Source organism: Nuphar pumila, chromosome 10 (genome assembly GCF_984573655.1).
Source record: "Nuphar pumila chromosome 10, dmNupPumi1.hap1.1, whole genome shotgun sequence".
NCBI classification, from domain to species: Eukaryota; Viridiplantae; Streptophyta; class Magnoliopsida; order Nymphaeales; family Nymphaeaceae; genus Nuphar; species Nuphar pumila.
In genome coordinates, this window is record NC_143258.1 from 88,773,572 (window position 1) to 88,798,597 (window position 25,026).

A 25,026-nucleotide genomic window follows, 5' to 3' on the forward strand; every position below is an offset into this window, starting at 1 on the left:
ACAAAATTCGACCCAATCAGGAACTTTATATGGTGATATTGGGTCAAACAAGAAGCGTTTCGCATGTAAAAATTATAAATTGATCATATTTAAAAAGTGTAAGTTGGAATCCAATCTAACTTTAAAATGTGGTCTTTATAGATTTCGTAAACAAATCCAAGTGTAAGTTTGAGAATATCGATCCTGGTATGAATCCAAATTCAAGAAGTCCTATCATGTAAGTTTGAATCCAATCTGACTGCACATTAGATCTGATTTGAGGATCCATATCCAAGAAGGTATGTCTCATCTGGGTTATAGGGGACTGACAAATCCGACCCATTTAAGTCTTTAGCCTAGACCGACATTCTTCTGGTCCACCAATTCCTGGACAGGATTTGTCCAAGAATCTGGATCTAAGTCTGATATGCACCCAATAAGGTATACAAACCTGGGGTCGGGTCGATGTTGGATCCTGGTTTTCAGGGTTTTCTCTTAGGAGAACAAAAGACAATTGGTGACAAGCCATGGTTTGGGATCCAGGACCAAGTACGGGAACTCGGTTGATTTTCGGGGTCAGCTTGGACCTCTGTCTGGGTGGTGAATGGATCGGAAATAATGGGATATCAGATCAAAATCTGACATATAATTTCCAGATTTGAATACTTGAAGTAATATCCAATCTACATTCTGATCAAAGATCCAGTACACTGTACACCACATATTTCAGATCTGAATTCAACCCTACCTCATCAGATCTAATTAAAACCCGGACTCAGACTCGGGCTGTTTCGAATTTTGATTGAGATCTAGCATGACCCGGAAAATATCAATCCTTTTGCACCCATTGGCAGTAGGGGTGTCAACCATCGGATGTTCAGATTTAGGTGAGTCCGAACCTGAATCTATCTTTGAGGTGCTGGTATCAGGTTTGGATTTGGATTCTATTAGATCTACTATACAGAAATCCATATTGGGGTCCAATAAGGATTAGATGGATCAGACCCGTCTATAACCAGTAAAATAATGTTTTTTCAAGTTTTATATTAAAATTTTACTGTGGTCCTAGCCTCAGAGTTTTATGCTGCCGGTATGTCAGGCTGAGCCAGTGCGACCAGGTCTTCCTGCCCGGTGCAGTTTCTTCGGGTTATAAATTTAAAAAAAAAATCAGAACCCGGGTGGCGCTCAAGTTTTCCATTAAATTTCACAAATCTTACTCAAAATCATATACTAATCGGACCCGGTTTCTAATTGGACTCCTTTTTATCACCAAACCCTGACCCTATAAGGTTTTGGTACCGGTCAGATCCGGGTCAAACCCCACCAATTGACACCCTAATTGGCAGCTCTAGACCTTCTTTGATTTAGCCAACCCTGCCGAACTTGATGAACCCACTTATTCAGAAAAGTAGGATGCATTAGGATGTTTTCTTACGAAAAACAATGCAATTTCCCTGATTATCCCAGTTTATCTAGATAAGTCGGTCCACTACAAACGCGCGTTTACAGTAGAAAGGTTACCCTGAACCAATTGTGCACAGGCTGCAGAGTGACAAAGCGAAGAGGAGGAGAAAGAAGAAGAGAGAGGGTGGTGTCTTCTCAGATTGCAATACTCTCGAATTCCTTCTCCCCTCTTTAGCCGTTCACCACCATGACCAAGTTTCGCAAGCTCGGCCGTCACACCGCCCACCGGATGTCCATGCTTAGGTACCTCATTCAACACCCCTCTTCTTCTTCTTCTTCTTCTTCTTCTTCTTCTTCTTCTTCTTCTTCTTCTTCTTTGTGTCAATCTTTGCATTCTTCATCTACTTGTTCATTTATTAGAGAATAGTGCAATCCTTGTATTGGGTATCTCATAGATTCTCGGTTCTCTTAGTACAGGACGATGGTTTCTCAGTTGGTGAAGCACGAGCGCATCGAAACGACGGTTGCCAAGGTGTATTTTCTCTCTTTTCTCCTCTTGCTTGTCATATGATGTGTTTTCGTGAATGATAGGCAAGTGGGTTGTGTTCCTTTTGGTCATTTAGTGTTATTGTTGTTTGCATTTTTACATTCGCACACGCACACAGAAAGTGTGATAGCTAGATGGGTTGAGTTATTCTATAGTGAGATTTCTTCTCTCTTCTTTTCTCTCGTCTTCTTTTCTTTTGTGAAGTTTTGATTTGAAGGGGTTTCCCTGTGATTGAAATTAATAATCTCATTTTGGGGTTTTGATTCGTTTTCGTTGGGGTCATTAGGCCAAGGAAGTCCGACGGCTTGCGGATAACATGGTGCAACTTGGGAAGGAGGTCAGCATAGTCCCCTTTTACCTTTTCCTTTCAATGAAACTAAGCAGTTTTTGCTTCTGACTTTTCACTTTTTGGATGTTTCTTGTTAGCTAAGCTGAATTTTTCTTCTCTGTTCTCACATTTTTATTTCTCCCGCTTCTAGTGAATTATGTGAATGTGATTGTGGTTGATGCAAAGTGAGAGTGGATACTTGTTCCTAACCTGAATAAATATACCATAAACTACATTCGTTTTCTAAATGATACGTATCTCTGATATTTTCAAGTCGTTGTGGTATTGATCATACTATTGGATGTGAAATTCATGCATTCTAAAACCGTTGCAAGCATTTCATTTCCCATTGTGGAAAAATTTTAAAGATTCTTGCAAAATATAGCTTAAATTTTTGCTAGATGTTCACAGGCTTACTCTATTTGGATCTTCTCTTGAATTTTTTTGTTGCTCCATTTTCAATTATAGTAGCCTTGTATTTCTCCTCAAATCACCATGTAAGAGCAAAAGCTTTAGTTTATCGTCTGAAATTCTTGATCCAACAAATATTACACGAATTGATATGTGCTCAAGATAGATCTCAAGTTTACAATGGAATGAGAAAATAAATGGTGCTAGCAAGCAACTATTTACATATCATTCGTGTGTTCATCAAGAAGATTCTTAAAGCTTTTGGGATAAATAGATAGATAGATAGAGTTGGCTGGCAGACAGATTTCTTTATCCAATTTCTAAGAGTGTAGTATCCAGGATCAAAATTTTCTCAAGCAATGAGAAACAGAACAGGGAAAACAGAAAGATCATTTTCTAAGATCATGTAAACTCATCAGTTTCCATTATCTCAAGATGTTTCATGGTTTTCCTTATCATGAAAAAGGAATATTATAAAAAAAAACAATCATTGTGTTGGATTCAGTGTATCAATTGTGAAAAAAATTGTCTCAATTGATCTTGCTAAGCATGGTTTTGATATGAGTTCCTCTATGATGACATTCCTCAACCTCCTAATAAGTTCCTACAGGATTTTTTTCTGTGACCAATCATGGTAAGTTTCTTGGACATTGGCACATGGTACTGGAACTTTTTATTTGTATTTGTCTTCGTATTTCTGTTTGTTCCTATTGAAACTTCAATTCATAAGTAAGCATGTAATGTCACAAAATTTTTCCGTTTCTAGCTTGCAGAATTTGAGTTCTGGATCAGGAACCTTGATAGTGAACCTTGTAACCAAATTAACTGTGTATAAGTTGTTATAGACATTTTTAAACTGTATCCTTTTTTCTTCCCTTTTTCCCATAAGATTTTAGTTTGTAACTTTCTGGACTACATGTTTTATACTGCTGCAAATTCAAAACATTCACAATACGTTGATGCTTTTAGTGTTTGTTCATGTGCCACGTCAATGGTCTCATTCTTGTAGCTACACCCTGAAGCAATGTCTTTAAAAGAAAAGAAAAAGAATTAAAAAATGTAATATGGAAACATTTAGATTGTGTGGGTATTCACTAATGTGCATGGGAAAAGCTGAACCATTTTTCTGAACCTGTCTCTTACGTGGAACTATATGATTCATTCAACATTTTCTCATATTTGGGGCAATATCTTTCTCTCTTGTCACTAATTGACTCCTTGTTCATTTATAAGAGGTTAAATTCTACCCACTAGCATTAGCAGATACGCACATTCGCATGCACATGTGCAGAAACATAAGCATGATCTTTTCTCTGTCACATGGTGACTTTTGCCTAGCATGATTGTTTGGTGTTATTAAACAGAATATTAATTCTGACACCAAACATGCCATGACATTTTATCAACGGTGTCCCTAATTTCAGCGGTATCTTTTTGTGACTGTCTTCCCTTATTTGATAGTTTTTTATTTTTTTGTTGATTATGTACATTTCAATTTTCAGTTTGTATTTATTATTTAATCTTTGTCAAGCAGAATGGCGTAGTATTGTCATTCAAAAACTAGCATTTTTAAGATAATATGCATATTATTGCCTTAGAATGTGATTTTTGAATATATACAAACACACACATACATCTTGTATATATGTCCACATCTGTAACGTGTGGTCATGTCCCTGTCTTGGTTTCACAAGGCCATCATGTTGTGCCAACCAAGTTCACATTTGTGCCACCAACCTCTGTCCATCTATTTGATAAGGATCTCATACACTTCAGTTTATATAGGACAGACAACTTATTTTACTAGTTTCTGGCTGGTGACAATGGAAACTGGGTTTGTCACATTAATGTTGCATTATAGCTGAGGTGGAAGAATGAACTTATGGATGTAGTTGTCCAAAATAGGAGGATGAATTGGTCTCCAAGCACGGTCAGCACCATGTAGTGTCCCCCTATTACTGGCATTTTTTTAACCCCAGTTTCACCAAAAGCTAAGGGAATGGCTGCTCCACCCTGTCATTTCCAGCCAAACTGGTGCCAACCGTGCCCTCAAACCACTTTACTTGCCAAATATGTGCCCCTTCATTTCAAAGACATTCGATTGTGCTATTTTTTACTTTAATATGCCATTTGCTATTTCTTGTCCAATGGTGGCCACAACTTGTTGATAAATTTCAAATCCTTGTGAAAACATTCCAAGGGCATTTTTGTGCCCATCAATCTCTTAGATTGTGGGTGAATTAACAAGGACATGCTCAACGGGTAAATGGGATAGGCAAAGTAGAATTTTTGCTTGTTTCCACTTTAAGGGCCTGTTTCCATGTCACAGAAAACGTGTTTTCAGCAGAAAGTCACAGAAAACCTTATTTGTCAAGGGCGGAGCCTAGGCGCTGCCTAGGCTTCCATGTCACAGAAAATATGTGTTTTCAGCTAAGTCACACGGACTCGGCTGTAAGGTCGACGCTCCCGCGTCAACACGCCCCGACACAGGTGCGGACACGGGTGCGGCTTCGGACACAGTCAACCAAGTGTCGGACTCGGTCAACGCACTGGAGCCGAGTCCGTCCACATTTTGGAATCAGTCAACTTTGACCGAGTCTATTTTTATCTATTTTTTAGGGTAAAAGACGTATAAAAACTAAAAAAAATGATCTTTATATATATATATATATATATATATATAGCCTTGTCCCCATGTCCAAAATTTTTGAAATTGCTCCGCACCCATGTCGCACCCGTACCCGCACCCATGTGACATAGGTTTTCAGCAGAAAGTCACAGAAAACCTTAGTTGTCAAAGTCGGAGCCTAGGCGAGGTAGGTGCAGCCCCACCGCCTGGGTGACCAAGTCTGGGTGGTGGGGTCCTATTTTAGCGTCTAGGCACCTGGACTTAAGCCTAGGTTGGTCCAATTTTTTTTTATGTTGACCATAGACGGTATAAAAGGGGGAAACCTTTTCCCCCTTTTTCTAGTTCTCTCTCACTCGGTTCTCTCTCCTCTCTCTCGCTAGGGAGGTAGAAGAGGTATGTACCTCTCTCTCTCTCATCTTTTGGTCTCTTGACTGCTAATTTTGTGTTTGACTGTATCTGAGTTATATATAATATGTTTATATATTGTTTGTGAATTATATTTATGTTGTATTTTTGGTTGATATTTCTGAATTATGTTTTTTGATTTGTGAGTTATATATCTGTGTGACTGAGCGTAGTTCATATGATTTGTTTTATTGTTCTTTTTCAGAATTCACATTTCACAAGTTCACATTCTCCCACAGTCCACACACATGGAATTCACACTTTACAGTGTTCAACAACATGTTAGTATTTGTCTATTGCTTATTGTTGATTAATTTTATGTTGTATACATGTTTGTTATTAATTTTAGTAGTTTGTTTACTTATTTTATATGGGTTTTTTTTTAAATTTATTTGGGGTATCGCCTAGTCCTTTTAGGAGCTCACCGCCTAGCGCCTTTGATAACTAAGTAGAAAACTTTGCACATGTTGAAGATGCAAACGCGAGAAATAAAATCATCCGCTCTTGCGACGATTACATTTCCATGAAACACCCAAAATGCACAGACTCATTTCTCGACACCCCCCCCCCTGGGTCAGGAAACGATTCCGTGCACAATATTTCCTCTTTATTGCGATGAGCCCTCGCAGTCTCACACAACCATTCCCTCTTCATGTGGCATCTTTCTTCCACCTTTCTTGCCAACGTTGCTCGTGGACTACTGCTGAGCTCAGTGAAATCCCTTCTAACCCTGTAATCTTGCCCTAGAAGCTGCCCTACCCTAATACCATCATAGCCCTCAGCTGATGCAGTTCTCTATTGGGAGAATCTTGCCCTAGTTTCACCTTATGGTCAGATGCATTGCCTTGATTTGAGCCTTTAGTTGCATCTTCAATTCACATCAAAAGAAAAAAACTTTCACTCTAATTTCACAAAAAATTTGAACTTTTTCTTTCTTTTCAGCCATATCCTTTTTTAATGAAAAATTATACATTTACTTATTTCTGAAGGGTTCAGTACCACTTCGGATAGGCAAAATAGAATTTTGCTTGTTTCCACTTTAAGGGCTTGTTTGCATGTCACAGAAAACATGTGTTTTCAGCAGAAAGTCACAGAAAACTGTGCACTTTCTGCGTTGAAGATGAAAATGCAAGAAATAAAATCATCCACTCTTGCAAGGAATACATTTCCATGAAACACGCCAAATGCACGGACTCAATTCCTGACTACCCCCCGTCGGGAAACGTTCCGTGCACAATATTTCCTCTTTATTGCGATGAGCCCTAGCTGGCTCGTGCAACCATTCCCTCTTTGTGTGGCCTCCTTCTTCCACCTTTCCTGCCAATGTTGCTCGCAGACTGCTGCTGAGATCAGCAAAATCCCTTTTACCTCTGTAAGCTTGCCCTAGAAGCTGCCCTACCCTCATACGACCGTAGCCCTCGCTGATGCAGTTCTCTATTGGGAGAATCTTGCCCTAGTTTCACCCTATGGTCAGGTGCATTGCCTTGATTCGAGCCTTTAGTTGCATCTTCAATTCACTTCAAAAGAAAAAAACCATTCACCCTTTCACAAAAGTTTTGAACTTTTTCCTTCTTTTCAGCCATATCCTTTTTTTAATGAAAAATGATACAAACAACAACAACAACTACGCCTTCATCCCAAAACTTTTAATGAAAAATGATATATTTACTTATTTCTCAAGGGTTCAGTACCACTTTGGTTTTCAAGTCATAAATAGATCTATAACTACTCTATGAGGTTTAAGTTGGATCTGGAGGCAAAACCAGACCGTATTTGAAATTTGGATCTTTCATGAGGTTATGTTTGAAAAGATCTATATCCTAGTTATTTGTATCCATACTTGTGACAGGTAACTGATCCATGTCTATGTGAGTTGGATTTGGATATCTGAAGATCTAACTTTGAGTCCAACTTTTCTATGGTGCAGTTGCAAGCGCTAGAAAGCAGATCCATGCCACTTTCCTTTCTATAAAACAAACATGACATTTGCAATTATTGCAGGAAGCAAATGAAAGGAACTAACATCCTTGCGGATTTGATTTCTTTGAAGATTTGGTTTCTTTAACATGCAAACACAACCTAAAGAAGGTGTCTCCCTCTTGAAAATAATTTTTATGGCAAGTCAACAATGTCAACTGGCCTTGTGTTTGGCATCAATGCAACTATCTTATCTGATATTTTTTCCATCATTCTAGTATTAGATTCATTTGTTGGTCTCTTTTTGTGGCTTAAACAGTTGCGAATGATGCACTTGTCGAATATCTTCAATGACCATAGATAACCTTTCCTTAGATAAATTTTGTGGCCACCAAGAACCCTTTTTTGTTCTGTATATTTGTTTCGATTGGCCTTTCACAAGGGATTTCCTGTGGGACTACCTCTCCTAATTTTTCAGCAACACGTAGTAGTGACAAGTACATATTTGTTAGTTGCACTCCCTTAGTCATGTTGGAGATTGTTTTGTTGATATTTTTTTAATTGTTGCGTGGGCCTCTCCACCATTTCTGTTATAGCTACGACATTATATCAATTGCAGGTGATCTAGATGATGCACTAAGTTTTCAGAGCCTGGTTTTTGTGTTGTGGCGAGCAATTTTGCATGAATATGGATACGATAGAGATTCATGAACAGACATCACAATTTTATAAAATGTAGGATAGGATGACACTTGTGTGTCATCATCATTATCAAGCCTTGTCCCAGTTACATGGAATCAGCTTTAGATTTAGAATTCCTATATTGACACAGTCAAATCCTATGTTGAACATGGTTAACACTTTGCCCATGACTTCATCTATGATTGTTTTATGATCTCAAGCCTGTTAATAACTGGTGTCTATCTATCTATTCTAACTAACTAACTAACCAACTAAACATACATGTGTATAAAGATCGGGATGAATCAGGTGAAAAGGCAAAAGAAAGAAAGATAGTATTGTGGCATGTCTAGCATTTGTTCAGTGTCATGTCATATGAACATAGCACATGCATTTCTAAGCTTTCCTTTGGTTCAGGCAACTAGTATAGTCTGAGAGAAATGACAATAGTCGGTATCACTTTAGATAATGTGCTGATTGATCATATTGTTGTATCAAAGATATTTTGTTATGGCGTCCATTTACCTAAAAGAAAGATTATTCAAGGATAGGAATCTCTCCATATGAATTTACCATGTACTTCTTTTCTCTTGTGTAGATGATCAAATTTTACAGCTATGTCACAGGGACTCGGCCAACTAGGTGCCGCACCCGCGTTGGGTGCGGGTGCGCACCCGGTGCGGTCAATGACCGCATCCAGGGTCATTTATGTCCAACTTTTGGACTTTATATATATAATTTTTTATATTTTTGCTGCACCCCCGCACCCGCACCCATGTGACATAGTTTTACAACTATCTCTTTCTAAGATCTATATTTTTGCTAAAATTTGAACATGCATATTTTGAGATCTTAGATGCAATGTCATATTATCCTGTCAATGTCATCAATAGAAATATTTAGAGCATACAAATTTGGCATAATATTGCTCGAGTGTATTTCATTCCCAAGCCTATAGGAAATCAATGTTAGCAGTGTTATTAAAAATGTGCCTCAAAGTGCAAAAAGCGTGCCTCGCCTCAAGGCGAGGGGTTTTATGCCTTGAGGCGCATGTACAAAGCGCAACAGCTTTGAGGCATGCGCCTCATACGCCTTGAGGTGCACGCCTCGAGGCGAGGTGCGTCTCAAGCTGAGGTGTACACGCCTTGAATTTTTTAGTCAAATGAGGGTCAAAGCCCTCATTTGACCAAAAAATAGTTTTTTTTTACGTGGTTTTAACTAAGCTACTAGTAAAAAATCGGGTCTGGTCCATAAGACACCGGGTCTCAAACATAAGCCCAAAAAAAAAATTCTTTCGGGGGCCGCTACGCCCACTGAACGCACAGCGGGACCCGTGCCGGGGGGAGCCCCCGGACCCCTTACTGCAAGGGTAAAAACTCTGAATCAGGCTCTCCAATTCATCAGTTGGACCGATGTTAAAATGAGTGGGTCCAAACCTGAATCCGACTAAGTAATGTAGGTATCAGATCAAGATTCCGGTTTAACTAGATTTTTATAAGAAAAAATATACCCAGATCTGATAAAATGAAAACATGCATTTTCTAATATATATATATATATATATATATATATATATATATATATATATATATATATATATATATATATATATATATATATATATTAACATTTGGTTGTTAATGCTAATAATATGCATTTCGTTGTTAATGTTAACTTTTTATTTAATGAATGCTCATGTTTTATTTGTTAGATACTTACATAGATCAAGTTGTTGCATTAATGTTATTTTTATATGTTAATCTCATATTTTTTCAGTATTTATTTGAGATTTTTTATTTTTTGTTGGTTGTTGCTTCATCAATAAAGAATTTTTTATTTATTTATAATTTTAGATATTTTTTATAGTTTTTTTAAGTTTTAAAAAAAAAACTTTGAAGCTTACGCTTTACGCCTCGCCTCAGATTTTGGTGGAGTGCCTCGCTGCGCCTCCAAGCTTTTCACAACACTGAATGTTAGATTGCCTAATCTCCACATTTCAGAATTGAATCTATATCAGAGTTACCAGTCAAGGAAGTGGGAGCGGGAAGCGTTACGGGAAGCGGGAAGCGAGGCACTTTCAAAAATTTAGGAAGCGGGGAAGCGTGGGACCACTTAGAAGAAAATTAGGAACCGTCTCGGAAGCGAACCGGAAGCAACCTAGGAAGCAAACCGGAAGCTAGGGGGAAGCGAAAAAAATGAAAAAAATGGGGAAGCGTGGCGGAAGCGCGCTTCCCATAAAAGGGGGACTCTTCACCACACGTTTCGGAAGCGCGATGTTTCGCGCTTCCGAAGCGTGCTTCTCCTTTTACCTAGGCGCTTCCGGTAACTCTGATCTATATTGTGCCTTACATTGTTTAATTTAGAAAGAAGTGTAGTTGTGCATTACTTTGTTATCTATTAAAAAGTATTATTTAGTTGAATGTACTTGAATATGACTTACTTATCCAAGGCTGCATAAGAGATTTATATGTTTTTATTTCAGGGTACTCTCGCTGCTTCAAGGCAAGCTGCTGCATTTGTTCGAGGAGATGATGTCATTCATAAGCTCTTTACTGAGCTTGCTTATCGTTACAAGTCTGCATCAGTCATTTTCCCATTTGAATGTTCACTCTATTCCTAGTATTGTTAAATTTTGTTGAGACATATTCTTACTTCCATGTTATTTAAACAGAGACAGAGCTGGTGGATATACAAGAGTACTTCGAACACGAATACGAGTTGGGGATGCTGCACCTATGGCCTATATTGAGTAAGATATTGCTACATGCACGCACGCACACATGATGATGATGATGGGTACACACGCACATGCTGACACTCATGATGATGATAAAGTTCTAATAGGGTAGCTTGTTGAATTTGAACATGGTTTTTCAAAGTTTCCAAATACTTTATCCACAGATTAGAGGTTCTCTTTTTTCTAGTGATTGATTGAACTGTTAGAACTTCCCAGAGTACTCCTTTACATTACTGGTCTCATCTGAGCATGCTCCAACTGCGTTATGGCTAATCTGCATGAACCACCAGCATTGATCACTTTCCCCCTAATCATATAGTTTTCATACACTACTCAAGGCTCTCTAATCATGCATATAAGGAAATAAGACATTGTTAAAAGCATAAAGAAGTATACATTTAGTACATGGACTCTTTTCTTGACTCAGAGTAGAGTAGTTCATCACCTTGCTTTTCCTGATTAGGTTCGAGAAGAACAACTTTGTTACTGGAAAAGAAAGCCTCTGACTGAAGGTGTCACACGCAAATGAAATAAATAGCACATCTAATGGTTATTGTGCTTCTGCTTATGAGAGGCTTGATTAAAGGAAACATGCACAAAGTGAGACTCTTTTTCATCATTATGAGAGGTTTAGTTGGCTCAAATGAAGTTCCTTTTATATTTGTATGAACAACACACCTAATGGTTATTATGCTTCTGCTTGCATCTTGAGGTCAAGCATCATTATGGTGTCTGAATGATGGCATTCTTATTCAATTGCAAGCCTTCTTCTTGGGGCTACAGACTATCTTTCACATTCTGGAAAGTTGCAATTTTTTGGCATCAAATTAGAAGCTGAAAAAGAATTCCCATTCTTGTTTTGTAATTGACACTCTTGGATATGGACTTAGTTTTTAGAGTTAGCAGGTCCAGCGTATGAAGCGCATTTTTTCTGTCTTTTGTCTTTCCATAGTGACACATATTAGGTCACTTTTGGAAGTGGGAAAGTTGTAGGAAAAGTGATACAAAATGGAAAATCCGTATGGTTTTTCCGACCCTTTCAAACAAGATAATTTTTCTTCCTGAAAGAGTTTTTCTAAAACGTACACTTTTTGATAGGAAACATTCCTACATTGGGGGAGGTGGAGCAATGTTTCCTACCAATAGAAAGTGGTGAGGTCCACTCCCCACCACCCACCTCTCGGACCCCCCCCCCCCCCCCCCCGATGATTTTCCACTACCAATCCCCATCATCCATCTCACCACTACCATTACCACCCACTTTCCGAAAAATGGTGCTGGAGAAGCTCCACCAACACCCACGATGATGTTTTACCACCATCATCCATCTCACTACCACCCACCTCCCAAAAAATGGTGCCGGAGAAGCTCCACCATCACCCACCTCCTGGAAAACCGCGTCGGAGAAGCTCCACCACCACCCTCTCCTCTTTCCCATTTTTTAAAGATTTTCTATTTTATTTTTCTCATGCTACTCAAACAAGTAAAAAAATTTCATTTTAGAATAATTATCATATCAAAACTTCTCATAGGCAAAATTTTCTTTTCCTATGAGAGTTTTTCTCGCTTCCAAACATGCCCTTAATGTTTCTTAAAGCTATGAAAAAAAATTTGTACAGTCCCTCTTTTAGTGTTGGGTGGTAGCTATGAGGCTTAATTAGAGTACTGCAATCACCATGAAGTTTGATAACTTTTACTAGGTTAAGCAGATAAAAGTTTAGGGCATATGGTTTTCTCAAATCATGTGTAACTAGTACTCCTGAAGGACAAGAATTCCAATGTTCACATCAACTGCCCTAAAATATTAGGAGTTGATAATTTTTACTGAGCTCTGTACTACCTTGTTTTTTGTGGCTTGCATTATTGGGGCAAAATTATTTTCATATGCATCAGATGCAGACATGATTTGCATTGTATTTGTATGATGGCACAAATTTTGATTCAGAGCCTGCATCTTTATCCTTTGTTTGAGGTACTCTGCTCCACTTTTTGTCTATCAAGGGATAAGGAAGAAGAGTAGACAGGCGTTAATGCAACATCTCCTTCATTTAGTGTCAGAAATTTCTGCTTCCCTGGTACATTCATGTTGCTGGGTAGTAGGACGATTATTGAGTTGCATTGTAGTTTCTATTTGTTGCCTATTGTCAACCTTGAATTAGAACTTTGTCTAGAGATTTACAAGGCCTGCGGTTTTAAGCCCCCTGCTGATGAAACTTATAAGCAATAAAGGAAGCCTATATTGCTGACAAATATGCTATTTTTTTCTATAAGATGAAAAAGTAAAGGTCGTCTTCCTTTTTGACTTCTTTCCTTTTTGCTGGATAGATAGGATAGCTTTTGTCTTCAGTCTCTTGACCTTGCCTGATCCTATTTTCGATTGGACATGGTACATTGTGCCGTTTGCAAGTTCAAAAAATGTCTCAACATTTGTCTAAAACCACCTGTGAGTCTCAACATTCCACGGTTTGCAAGTTTTTCTGGTGAGTGTTCTTTGCAGGCTAGGGCACTCACCCAGGGTTTACTATCTAGGACGGGAGGCCCATTAACTGCCTCTGTTCCTAGGCAGGTTGCTTGTCATCCAAATAAAGAAAAAAAAACTAAAAAACCTTTGCCTTTTTGTGGCTTCCTAATATGCCCTCAATTTTAGCAACATGATATGTTCATAAGGATTTTATTGAGTATATTCAGAAAAGATTCTCAATTATTCACCAATCATGTCCTTTATTCTTTGAAGAATGGTTGATCTCGTACAAGTCCGCACTTAAATTTTAAATGGTTGCTTGTGAGTTATACTGCATGGGTGCTTGTGAGTTATACTGCATGGATGCTTTACATATATGTTTTATTCATTTTTCTGCTTACTGCAGGTTTATTGACCGAGAGAATGAACTGAGGCAATCAAAACCAGCTACCCCTCAACCGCCTCAGAGGCCCCCCTTGGATCCTTGGGCAAGGTCCCGTGCCAGCCAGCATTGGGCAGAACCTAAAGAGGAAAAGTCTTTGCCTTCAGATTGAAAATGCCGACCCTTTATGAGTCAATATTTCCAGACTTCTGTATGTTGGTCCAGATGCATTTTTCCTATGACATCTTTTCATTTATTCCACCCAGTAACTCTAAACTACAGCAGTATTCATGCTGGCTTATTTCAGCATACGAACAATTTTCTTTTTTATGCCAAATTTGTGTTTTATACATTTTGATAACTGGTAGCACACTTTCAGTTGTCCCAGTTCTGCTTTCATCAAGTTCCTATGTAATCCTCATTCAACCACCACTGTATTGTATAAATTTTTGTGGCTGTTACACATTCCACGGTTTTTCATCTAACATATCATTCTAGGTATTGCAGGCTGCCATTCTTTTTGTTATTTTTGGTCTAGGCCGAGGGGAAAACCTCCCATCAATGACTGCACATTGGTAGGCCTCCTGTTGGTGAGGTTCCCCCGTACATTGAGGAGTACACCTAGCTTCAACTTTTCAAAGCTGTTGGAGGAGTGTCGAGCTTGTTTTCTACCTGGATATATATTCATATTTTTTAGGGTATTTCTATAATTTTATCCTAGATTCTTTGTTGCCTCCAACAATATTAGTAGATTCCATGTAAAATTCTTCAACTCCTGTTTAAAGAGGCATCTTCTTCTATGTATCTCAATCAATAAAGAAGGCTCAGTGCGGTCGTGGACATAGTCTGTTCTTGTTGAACCACGTTATATCCTTATTTTCTTGTGTGGCTGTTGTTTTTCTTTTTGCTTTTCGTGCTTGTTTCTTTGATTCATCAGTAGGTTGAAGCATCGTTCCCAAACAGAAGCTGCCCTTTTTTTCTCTTACACAAATATTGTGTAATTCTTTATAAACTTAATCTCTAGTGATCAGGAGCAACCCAAGTGTCCTTTTTCACTTTTTCATTTTTTTGTGTGCATTTTCTAGAACAATTATCACTGATAAACGCTATCCTTGAAAGTGGGTTTTTTTAAGCACTTCTTGCAAGTCCTATGTCTGAAAAAAGGCAAGAAAGTAATAGAAATATGACTAAGTGTCTAGCTACCACATTCAGCCTACAGCACTTTATAGTTTGTTTTATGATGCCAACCCTCAGCCGAAACAAGGAAAACCCCGGGTGAGGCTCCACGGCTACCCTGCCTTACGTGACCCACCTCTGAAAGCCACGGATACACCCATGGGCCAGCAAGGGACCACCCTGCTGACCAAAGGGGAACTGCGCTTTATAATTGTTGTTGTGTACTTGGCAGCTGATGACACAACCACCACCCTGGTGACCATGGGCCTCCCATTCAGTTGTAACCAAAATAACCCAGAAACGACCTTCCTGTCAATCACATAATACGACCACTCCATCTAACGGTCTTTTCTAGGCCCATTTCTCATTCAATATGATAAGGACCCAAATGCATGGAGTAGTTGATCATGTGCATCATGCCATTGAGACTTGTTGAAAAGGACCAGAGAGTAGAAGACAGTAGAGACACTCTCTTATGTGGCCAGCTAATATCTATAACATCTTTTCAGGCTCATTCTTTAGACAGAGAGGGACAACAGAGTTGTCATCTATTCCCGGATATTATACAGAACTTAAACCTTTTGAATCCATGTAAGTCAGGTAGTAGCTACTGGGACCTTGTCCATTGATTCAGGTCTGTCCATTCTTCATGGAAACTTGTATCGTTTTCTGATATATTGCTATAAAATGGCAGTTTTCAAAATAACACACTATGGTTTTTTGTGATTATGAGAATGGGTTTAGAATTGCTTTGGGTCCATAACGAGAGAGAGAAAGAGGTGTAAGTCCGATGCCAGATCGGCAAAAATCAACCGCTACGATCTACCTACTCTACCATTTAACTTGTGAGAACTGCGATATACTGAAAATCTATGAAAATCAACTAAAATTCAAGAAAATAATTCATAGATTCATTCATCCAATCACCTACAAAGTCCTTATAATAACCATCTATATGGAAAATAAGAAACCCTAAATTTTATTTAGTATCCGATTCATACTAAAATAAATAAATAAATAAAAGCACCCGGAAACTCCAAAATCTAAATTGAACAATACCATGAATTTCAAATAATAAAAGCAGATCCAAATGGATGCTGAACCCGGCACATCCTGCGTTCTCCCAGAGAGAGAGAGAGAGCACTAGTCCACCTACCCTTGACGATCTGATAGATAAATCCAGCCGCCCCCACCTCTCTCTCTCTCTCTCTCTCTCTCTCTCTCTCTCTCTCTCTCTCTCTCTCTCTCTCTCTCTCTCCGGATCCACCCCCCAGAAATTCTGATTTAAAACCACGGTAACATTTTGAAAATATTGCAATTTTATCATGAAATTTTTCAAAAGCCGACATAATGCAGAAAAAGTTGCTGCAATGCTAAAATATCGCCTAACAGCGTGATTTCATCCCGATATTCATGTGATAAGAGCAGGCTACTTATATTTTGATATTTTTATAGTTCTAGATACATTTTTTATATATGTTCATTTACCATATAGACAAAAGTTAAAGACGGAAAAATGTCGTCAGCTAAAAACTCATGATAAATAGATTTTTTTTTTTAAATCTTGAGTTTTTTTGGCAAAATATTGCCAATAAAAAGAAATTTAAAATATAAAGAAATATTTTTTTATAAATAAATACACAGAAATATTTAAAAATTAAAAACACACATTTTTTAACGGCAAATAGCCAATAAAAACATAAATATCAGGTTTAAACACGATATTTATGTTTCTAAGAAAAAACTCATGATATTTTAAGAATATCGCCAGAAATAAAAGTTCAAAACGCTTAGGTAATTTCTCGTGAGATTTTCATAAATCTCGGGATAATTGTGACACTGATAGTATTTTCCTGAGATTTTTTTTAAAAACAAAAATCTTTAGGGCGCGTTTGTTTAAGCATTGAGTGAGGGAAAGAGACCCTTTTTCACATGAAATGGGCCCTCGTTCCCATAATTGCTGAAACTACCCCCCACAAAGTTAGGAACTTGGACCTATTGATGACAACACCGTTTGTGCCCTCATCAGAAATCATTAGAAAACGTGATCCATTTGGCTGCGTCTGTGTTAGGTAGGGATGCAAACCGAACCTAGCCGGCTCGAGCTTGGAATTGAACCGAGTATAGACAATCAGGGCCGGCTGGCCTCTTTGAGATTTGAGACCACCACCTAGGGCCTTAATTGAAAAATATATATATATATATATAAAAAAAATAGAGAGCGAGAGAAATATGGGCCTCCAATGAAATATTCCTGCCCACAATGCCTTACAAGCTTAGCTCCGAGCTGGAACTGAGCCAAGTTCGAATAGCTCAGGCTCGGCTGGAACTCGGCTAGTGTGTGCATCTGTTAGGTGAGGAGACTCTAGAGAAAGAGTCTCTATCTCGGCTCTCACCCACCCACCCACATTGGGAGACAGAAAAAGCAAAAGAGAACATGTGTTGCACATGAAGCTCAAGCCCTCTGATAAAAGCTCTCAGAAAGTGTCCAACAAAAGAAGCTATTTCTGATTTTTTAAAAGAATAAAGCGTTTAATTATAAAGAATTCATATCTATATTTGGCAATAAATAAACTAAAAGATTTAGGTAAGAACTAAGAAGCAGCATAAAATAAATCAAATTTTATACCTTAATATTCAGTTTGATAACTGCTAATGATTTCTTCCTAGCTTTTCCATAAATCAGATGGCAACCTCTCAAATTCTGCTAGTAAAAAAATTATAAAAACTATAAACCCTATATAGGTTGACGCCAAAGATTTTGCCATCAAAAACCACATTTTGACTGTGCCTCATCTCTATCAACCGCCCTTTGAACGGTTAGATAATCATAGTTGATGATAACATCAATGTTCCCATCTATACTTCAAAATTGTAAATGAGACCTCAGCTTCATACGGCTCTTCAATGATCACCGATAGATCTAATATACGAAGAGAAAAAGAATACTGCTAAATTCACATAAAAATCATCTACAACCTTGGAAAGGAAATTTTAAAGATAAAATTAAAAACTTTTATTTTTGAAAAAACTCAGGAAAATATACATAAAGTCATGAGGGAAATATAAATTAATAAAATAGCAAAAAGATCAACTTTATCATGTTCAAATCAAGACAAAAATGTGACGCTTTTGAAATAGCAGATATTTTTCAAAATATCTATTTTTTCTAATGCATGGCACTTGAAGGTGAAATTTTAGACATTTTAAAGTAGCAAAAATTCAATTTTAGAGGCCAACTTTTCGCCCCTAATTTCATATATCGGCCACCCATTTTTTAAATTTCAAATATGAGCCAAACTTTTTCTGAAAACTGTTAAATAGAACGTTTTAAGAAAAGATCTGGCCATATTTGAAATTTTCACTTAAGGTTGGCCCCATAAATGAAATTTTCTCATGAAAATGTGGATGGTATTTAGTCACAATTCAAAACCAAGCACTGAAGAATAATTTTAGGAAAAAAAGACTCATTGACACACGTGGCAACCGATTGGATGCTAGCCTTATGGATGATGTGAATAGAATTTCCGCAATTGTTTCCCAAAACTCACTACTAGTCAAGTACTCCTTTTCCGGAAAAAGTTCGTATAAATTGGAAACGCAGACGGAGCTCGCCACCGCACGGTTCCTCCCTTTCCCACGCAGACTGAAAAGAGAGAGAGAGAGAGAGATTAGGTGGGCATGGCAGCAGCGGCATCGTCTTCCCTCGGGAGCCTCAATGCCTCTTCTTCTCAATGGTTGGGCCGGAAGCCGATCCACCGGACGGCCGGACGGCCGGCCGGCCGGCTCTCGGCGTCCATCAGGGCCGCTGGATCCTACACCGACGAGCTCGTCAAGACCGCCGTGAGCCTCTCTCTCTCTGAGAACGAAACCGTAGTCCGGACTCCGGAGATCGATTTTGACGATCGCGACTTGTGACTTGTGTTGCTTGGTGAAAATTCGATGATTTTGTTATCATTTCTTTGAAAGATCAAACTTTTTCGATCGCGGTTGGTGATTTGTGTTTTTTTTTTGTGAAAATTCGGTTTTTATTTTATTCTGATTCGCGATCCGTCTTGTAGGACTATAATTGTGAGCGTTTTCTTCACTTTTTTAGTTTAGGAGACCCTTTTTTTCTTTTGAGTTCGGATCGGATGGTGAATGCATGTTTTTTCTCAAGTAAATGGCATCCTTTTTCTTTTATTCGGCGACTTTTCGAGTTTCTGATTTACTTTTCCCGCTTATAGATTTCTAGGATTTGAATTTATACGGAGAATTCATGATTTTTTTTATGTAAGATGTACTGCCTTTAAAGAGATTTTTAGGATTCTTCCTTGTTTCTTTGGTTTCCCTTTTTTTCTAATTTATACTGAATTATGAATTTCTCATTTTGTGTGTGAAAATACTTTAAGGATTTTTCAAGATTTTGACTTTTGCTTTCCATCAACGGAAGCTCAATTGTGGTGTAAATGTGTGCGTGCGTGCGTGTATACACTTCTGAACTGATTTTGTGTTTGATCGTTTCATCCGCCTGAACTGACTTGTATACACGCTTGCGTGCGTGTATACACTCGTGAGTTCAAGTATGATGCAACTTACTTTTGGGTTTCATTCTTTCATACATCAAGCGTATCTAGACCAGGGAGGGAAGGCTAGATTCTGGGGATGCTGTCCTTGTTTATGGGTATGCTTCGCACATAGCCTGTAACAGAATTCGATTTGAAACCAGCATCCAAAAACCATTGAAATATGGCTTCGTGCTCCACTTCCCTCCAAAACAAGTGGTACATATTTGTGGGCTTATCTGAATGTCCATAAGATTGTGGCTTCTCGATTTTCTTAACTGAAATGTCATGGAGGGCGATGCCGGCATCATCGGCGCCTGAAACTTGCCAGAAAAGGGAGTGTGGGACCTGTTGTGTGGGTCGATGGGGTTTTCCTTTTAATTAAATGGTTTCGTTACTTGATTGTGTAGAGAATCATTGCTTCCCCTGGACGTGGTATCCTTGCTATAGATGAGTCTAATGCAACTTGTGGAAAGCGGCTTGCTTCAATTGGTCTGGAGAATACAGAAACCAACCGCCAGGCTTACAGACAGCTGCTGCTTTCGACCCCTGGGCTTGGTGAATACATTTCTGGTGCGATTCTGTTCGAGGAGACCCTATACCAGTCAACAACAGATGGAAAAAAGTTTGTGGATTGCTTATGTGATGAGAACATAGTACCAGGAATTAAAGTTGACAAGGTCTGTTTGATATCAATTGACAGCTTCTGGAAAGCCGTTCTGTTGAAACTGCTGTTATTGTACCTTGTTTAGTCTTTCTGTAAGCATATCATTGGTGACTAATAGTATTTTTTTCCTTTCACTTTCTCCTTTCAAGGGCTTGGTTCCTCTGCCAGGATCCAACAATGAGTCATGGTGCCAAGGTTTAGATGGATTGGCTTCAAGATCTGCCGAATACTACAAGCAGGGAGCTCGTTTTGCAAAATGGTGAGGCCAATCGCATAACAGTACAAGTCTGTTTATCAAAGGAGCTCAGGATCAGTTGATTATCACTCTTGCTCATTTTCTATTCTTAGGGCAGTTTATTGTTCATGCCTCCTCAAGGGCATGTATGTATGGATTCTGAACTCTCTAGATGTTTTAATTTACATTTGAGGATGTCATGTTCACAGGCGTACAGTAGTTAGCATTCCCTGCGGTCCATCTGCCTTGGCTGTTAAGGAAGCTGCATGGGGACTTGCACGTTATGCTGCTATTTCTCAGGTACTTCCAAACATCTGCTTTTTAATTCTCTTTCTGTGTTTCATTTGTTTTTGTGTTAATTCTCTCGTTCAATCTTGGTATAAGACACAAATTAGGGCCTAAATTTATGCATCAAAGTTAAAGCATTATTCCTTGTTTACAATTTATTGTTTGCCTGAAATGTGTTAGATTTTCGACATGTCACTGGCTGGTGGATTGAGTAATGGTTCTACACTCTTCTATGAAGTTCAGGTTTTGTGTTGTACGCTTGATAGATGTCATGCTTATGTAGGAAAAACATTTCACCGAAACCTGCAGTCTCTCGTGTGTACACTACTGTACAAGTTCTATTTCATCACTCAAAATTTTTATTAGTAATATGATTGCATAGATATGCTAAATAACATAATTTCAGGTCATTAAATTCAACAATAACGAGGCTCCTATATGTGTAGCGAATTGTTTCACTTTGGTCTGCAGATAATGTCCTGTGATTTAGGCTTGAGGGCAAAGATTGGAAGCCAGTGTGAGACTTCATAGGCAGCAAAATGGGCAGGGATGGGGTCTGTGGGAGGGAATCTTGGGGATGTTGTGTTATGGAGGAATGGATTCCGCAGTTAAAACACAGAGCATCAGGAGATTGGGAATGTTTTAGTAATTGCAGTTCCTTCTTGATTGAGGTTAAAGCAGTGAGAACCAAAAACTCAAATATTCTGATACGTATCCATGCTGTTGTTCAGCTTGTTACAAGACAAGTGATGATCATATAGATTTTGGGCGCACTACAGGAGATGTATGCAAATAACTGTTCCAAGCAATTTTGGGCACGCTCTTGCCTGTGATTTTTTTTTCTAATTATGTTCAGTTAGCTACTACATGTGATCTAATTACATTTTAACAAATGAATTCATTTTCAGGATAATGGTCTTGTGCCCATTGTGGAACCTGAGATTCTTCTTGATGGAGACCACTCCATTGACAGAACTCTTGAAGTGGCAGAGCAGGTCTGGGCTGAGGTTTTCTACTACCTGGCACAGAACAATGTTGTGTTTGAAGGCATTCTCTTGAAACCTAGCATGGTAACCCCTGGAGCTGAACATAAGGAGAGGGCATCGCCAGAAACAATTGCCAAGTACACACTAAAGATGCTGAACAGGAGAGTACCACCGGCCGTGCCTGGAATCATGGTATGTTGCTCTTGGCCTTTGTTGTGATGACTGATTCATCTACCTTTTCTTTTTTTTCCAGTTACAGTATTGTGCATCGGATCATCTGCTTTTCACTTTGTTAAGATCATTCATTTGTTGTGTAAATGTCGTGCAGTTCTTGTCGGGAGGTCAATCCGAGGTGGAAGCAACCCTTAATTTGAACGCGATGAACAAAACCCCTAATCCATGGCATGTTTCGTTCTCGTATGCACGAGCTCTGCAAAACTCTGTCTTGAAGACATGGAAGGGCCGCCCTGAAAATGTGGAGGCAGCACAGAAGGCCCTGTTGGTGCGTGCCAAGGCTAACTCTCTGGCGCAGCGTGGTCTCTACACGGGTGAGGGAGAGAGCGAGGATGCCATGAAGGGAATGTTTGTTAAAGGCTACACTTACTAAGGTAGGTGTAAGCGGCACTCAACAGCATCACATACCTGTAGGCGCCCTAACTTCTGCCTTCCATTTGTAGTTGCATTTTCTGCTTGTGTTGTCTAGAATTTGTGCCGTTTGTTTCATGTCAAATTGTCACGATCTTAGCTCCAAAGAATGTTGCCGTTTGAGGCTGATATTTTTGAATAAAGGACAGTCCTTAATAGATTGCTGGTGGTTTCGCACTGCAGCAATGCCTCCACTATTGTAGTGATTGAAGTGAAGATCATAGATCGAGCGTTAAACAATTTAAAGCTAGTAATTGTTTGTCATTTTTCAATATCAAACAGCTTAAATCCTGATACGTAGGAAAGTAATAAAGGATCTGTTTTTTTAGCAATTGGTAACTTTTTTTTTCTTGACTGCTATGGGCTACTTAGCATGGGAAACATATGTAGTTCTATGCATTCATAATTTCATACACACTGGATCTCTCATCGTCCTTGGTGTATCGCCCATGTATTGAACAGAGAGTAGGTTGATTTTAGGACTCTCTCTCTCTCTACAATAGTGGAGGACCGAATTTATTCGGACCAAATTTGAAGCATGTAACTGTTACAAGTGTACATATTGGGAGGGTTGAAGATGGGCATGCTGTTATTTGGTGTAGTCTGAGTTATGGCTCCTTGGAATAGTTCCATGTGGCATTTTCAGACTCAGGATTCCTTTCAATAGTCCCATGAGCGATTTTCAGGCTGTTGCACGGATATTGCTATTGCCCCAAGAAGTCTCTCTTACACATTAGGGAGTATACCCAGTTGCAACCTTACAGCAAGAAGGATTCTTCACGGGCTTCGATCTCATGATGTCTCGTCAACTTAGTGACATTTACAAATTGCCCCTGTAAGATGAGTGAGGTTCTTGTGGCCAGGTGACCTGAACACTTATACTGCTGAATTTGACAATTTTTGTACAAGGTTATCAAATATAAGGTGGTCCATGGGTGCAACTTTCTCAGCTTGTTGAGCATATCTTTGGGGGCCCTGTGTCTGTGTGCATTCCCTTTCATGGGAAAATGCATGCTAGTCGAAAATTAACCAGGGTTGTCCTTTCTGCAAGAAAGGGCTTCAACACCTCTCTTCCACACCCCTCCTATGGGGAAGGGTTTTGACATGAAATGGTGGGCCTTACAGGAAAAACAATTCGGTCCACCATGGTCAAAGTTGTGCCCAATATTGTGGGTATTGGTTTCGATCCCACAAATCGATTAAGAGAATTGGTTGATTTGGACACAAATCGAATCAAGCTAAATTGCCATTTTTAGTTTTTAAATGTGAACAATTAATTAAAAATTTAAAAAAAGTTTATTAAATTAGTAAAATATTTTTAAAAAAAATACATATTTAAAATCGGCTAAAGGCCGAATCAACTCATATCAAATTGATTTTGAGTAGATACGGTATTAAAAGTCCGATTCAGGCTGATTCATATCGACATTGACAACACCGGGTGGGCCAACGGCTTTCCAACAGGGACCCATTTGTTTCACATCTTGCAAGAAAGTGCCACTTTCTCCCAACCATTTTTCTTCCCCCATCCCCATGTTTTTGGAAGCAAATAAGGCCTATAGGTTTACTGATGAGTTTTGAAATTATTGAACTGTCGACATCCCAACAATTTAAGAAGTTTTCAAAATTTAAAAAGATAAAGGATGAAGAAGAATCATGTTCAATATATAAAATATTATCAATAAACATAAAAATAAAAAAGTCATGATAACGGCACAGGATTGTCACCTTCCGCGGTATTTTGCCTTTTAGTTATCTTTATCATGAATCACTAGAATATGAGAACTGAAAATATGAGAACTAATGCGTGAACCACAATTTTCATGATTTTTTTATTTTTTTCTCTTGAATCTAACGTACTGATGTGATCTACATGCTTGGTTTCATGAGAACACGCTCTTGAATCATACAGTTTCGGTTTTGATGCATAAATGAGATTTTTTTAAGGCTTTAAAATCAATGGCTCATATTCTTCAATATTGAAGCATTCAAAAATTATATTTTTTCAGCGAAAACACACTATCCAATGGTTGATTCCTAGCAAATTCATCATGCCAAGCGCATCCACATGGTTGGATTTGCAAAAAAAAGTGTTGGAAATGCCCATATTTCCAGTTCCCATGTTTTGGTCCTCATATTTCAGTTTTCATATTTTAGTGATTCTCTTTATCATATTGCAATTGCGTCACGATATTTCAGAATATGAGCCAACTGAGAGAGAGAGATATTCACCTTGATGGTGTAGGTTCAATTTTATAATATTTCCTGCACTAAGGTTTAGAGGGGTTTAGACTTTAGAGGTTCAATATGGTGCATAGGAACTGCTACAGTCCATCTCTGTCACAAGTCAGAATCCATATATATCCAAGGGCGGGTATCTAGATTTCTTGATCCAATCAGGGAATAGAACAAATCCCAATCCTGCCGGGCCTCGGTGCACTTTCTTATACGGTCTAACAATTAGCCGTCCTTTCCATCATGGTATATTCACACGCTACTTTCGAAGTGAATTCACATCCCCAAAGCCTTCATACAACAGTTTTTTTCTGATAATGGGATCTTTGTGATATTTAGACCATGCAGCCACCTCACTCGATCCCTTGT

General features: G+C 38.6%; 2 protein-coding genes across 2 annotated transcripts; both read left to right on the forward strand.

Annotated features, from left to right (window-relative positions):
• Nucleotides 1-1,493: 1,493 nt before the first annotated feature.
• On the forward strand, nucleotides 1,494-14,391 carry LOC149827242 (uncharacterized). The gene is made up of 6 exons (XM_090020269.1): nucleotides 1,494-1,686; nucleotides 1,861-1,915; nucleotides 2,217-2,267; nucleotides 10,784-10,875; nucleotides 10,973-11,050; nucleotides 13,906-14,391. The coding sequence occupies exons 1-6, from the start codon at nucleotides 1,631-1,633 to the stop codon at nucleotides 14,051-14,053; spliced, it is 480 nt and encodes a 159-aa protein (XP_089876395.1). The 5' UTR covers nucleotides 1,494-1,630; the 3' UTR covers nucleotides 14,054-14,391.
• A 4,279-nt stretch (nucleotides 14,392-18,670) lies between these two features.
• LOC149827243 (fructose-bisphosphate aldolase 1, chloroplastic-like) lies at nucleotides 18,671-22,675 on the forward strand. The gene is made up of 6 exons (XM_090019225.1): nucleotides 18,671-18,900; nucleotides 20,012-20,281; nucleotides 20,418-20,527; nucleotides 20,713-20,803; nucleotides 21,700-21,969; nucleotides 22,106-22,675. Exons 1-6 carry the CDS (start codon nucleotides 18,739-18,741, stop codon nucleotides 22,382-22,384), a joined length of 1,182 nt encoding a protein of 393 aa, XP_089875351.1. The 5' UTR covers nucleotides 18,671-18,738; the 3' UTR covers nucleotides 22,385-22,675.
• Nucleotides 22,676-25,026: the final 2,351 nt, after the last annotated feature.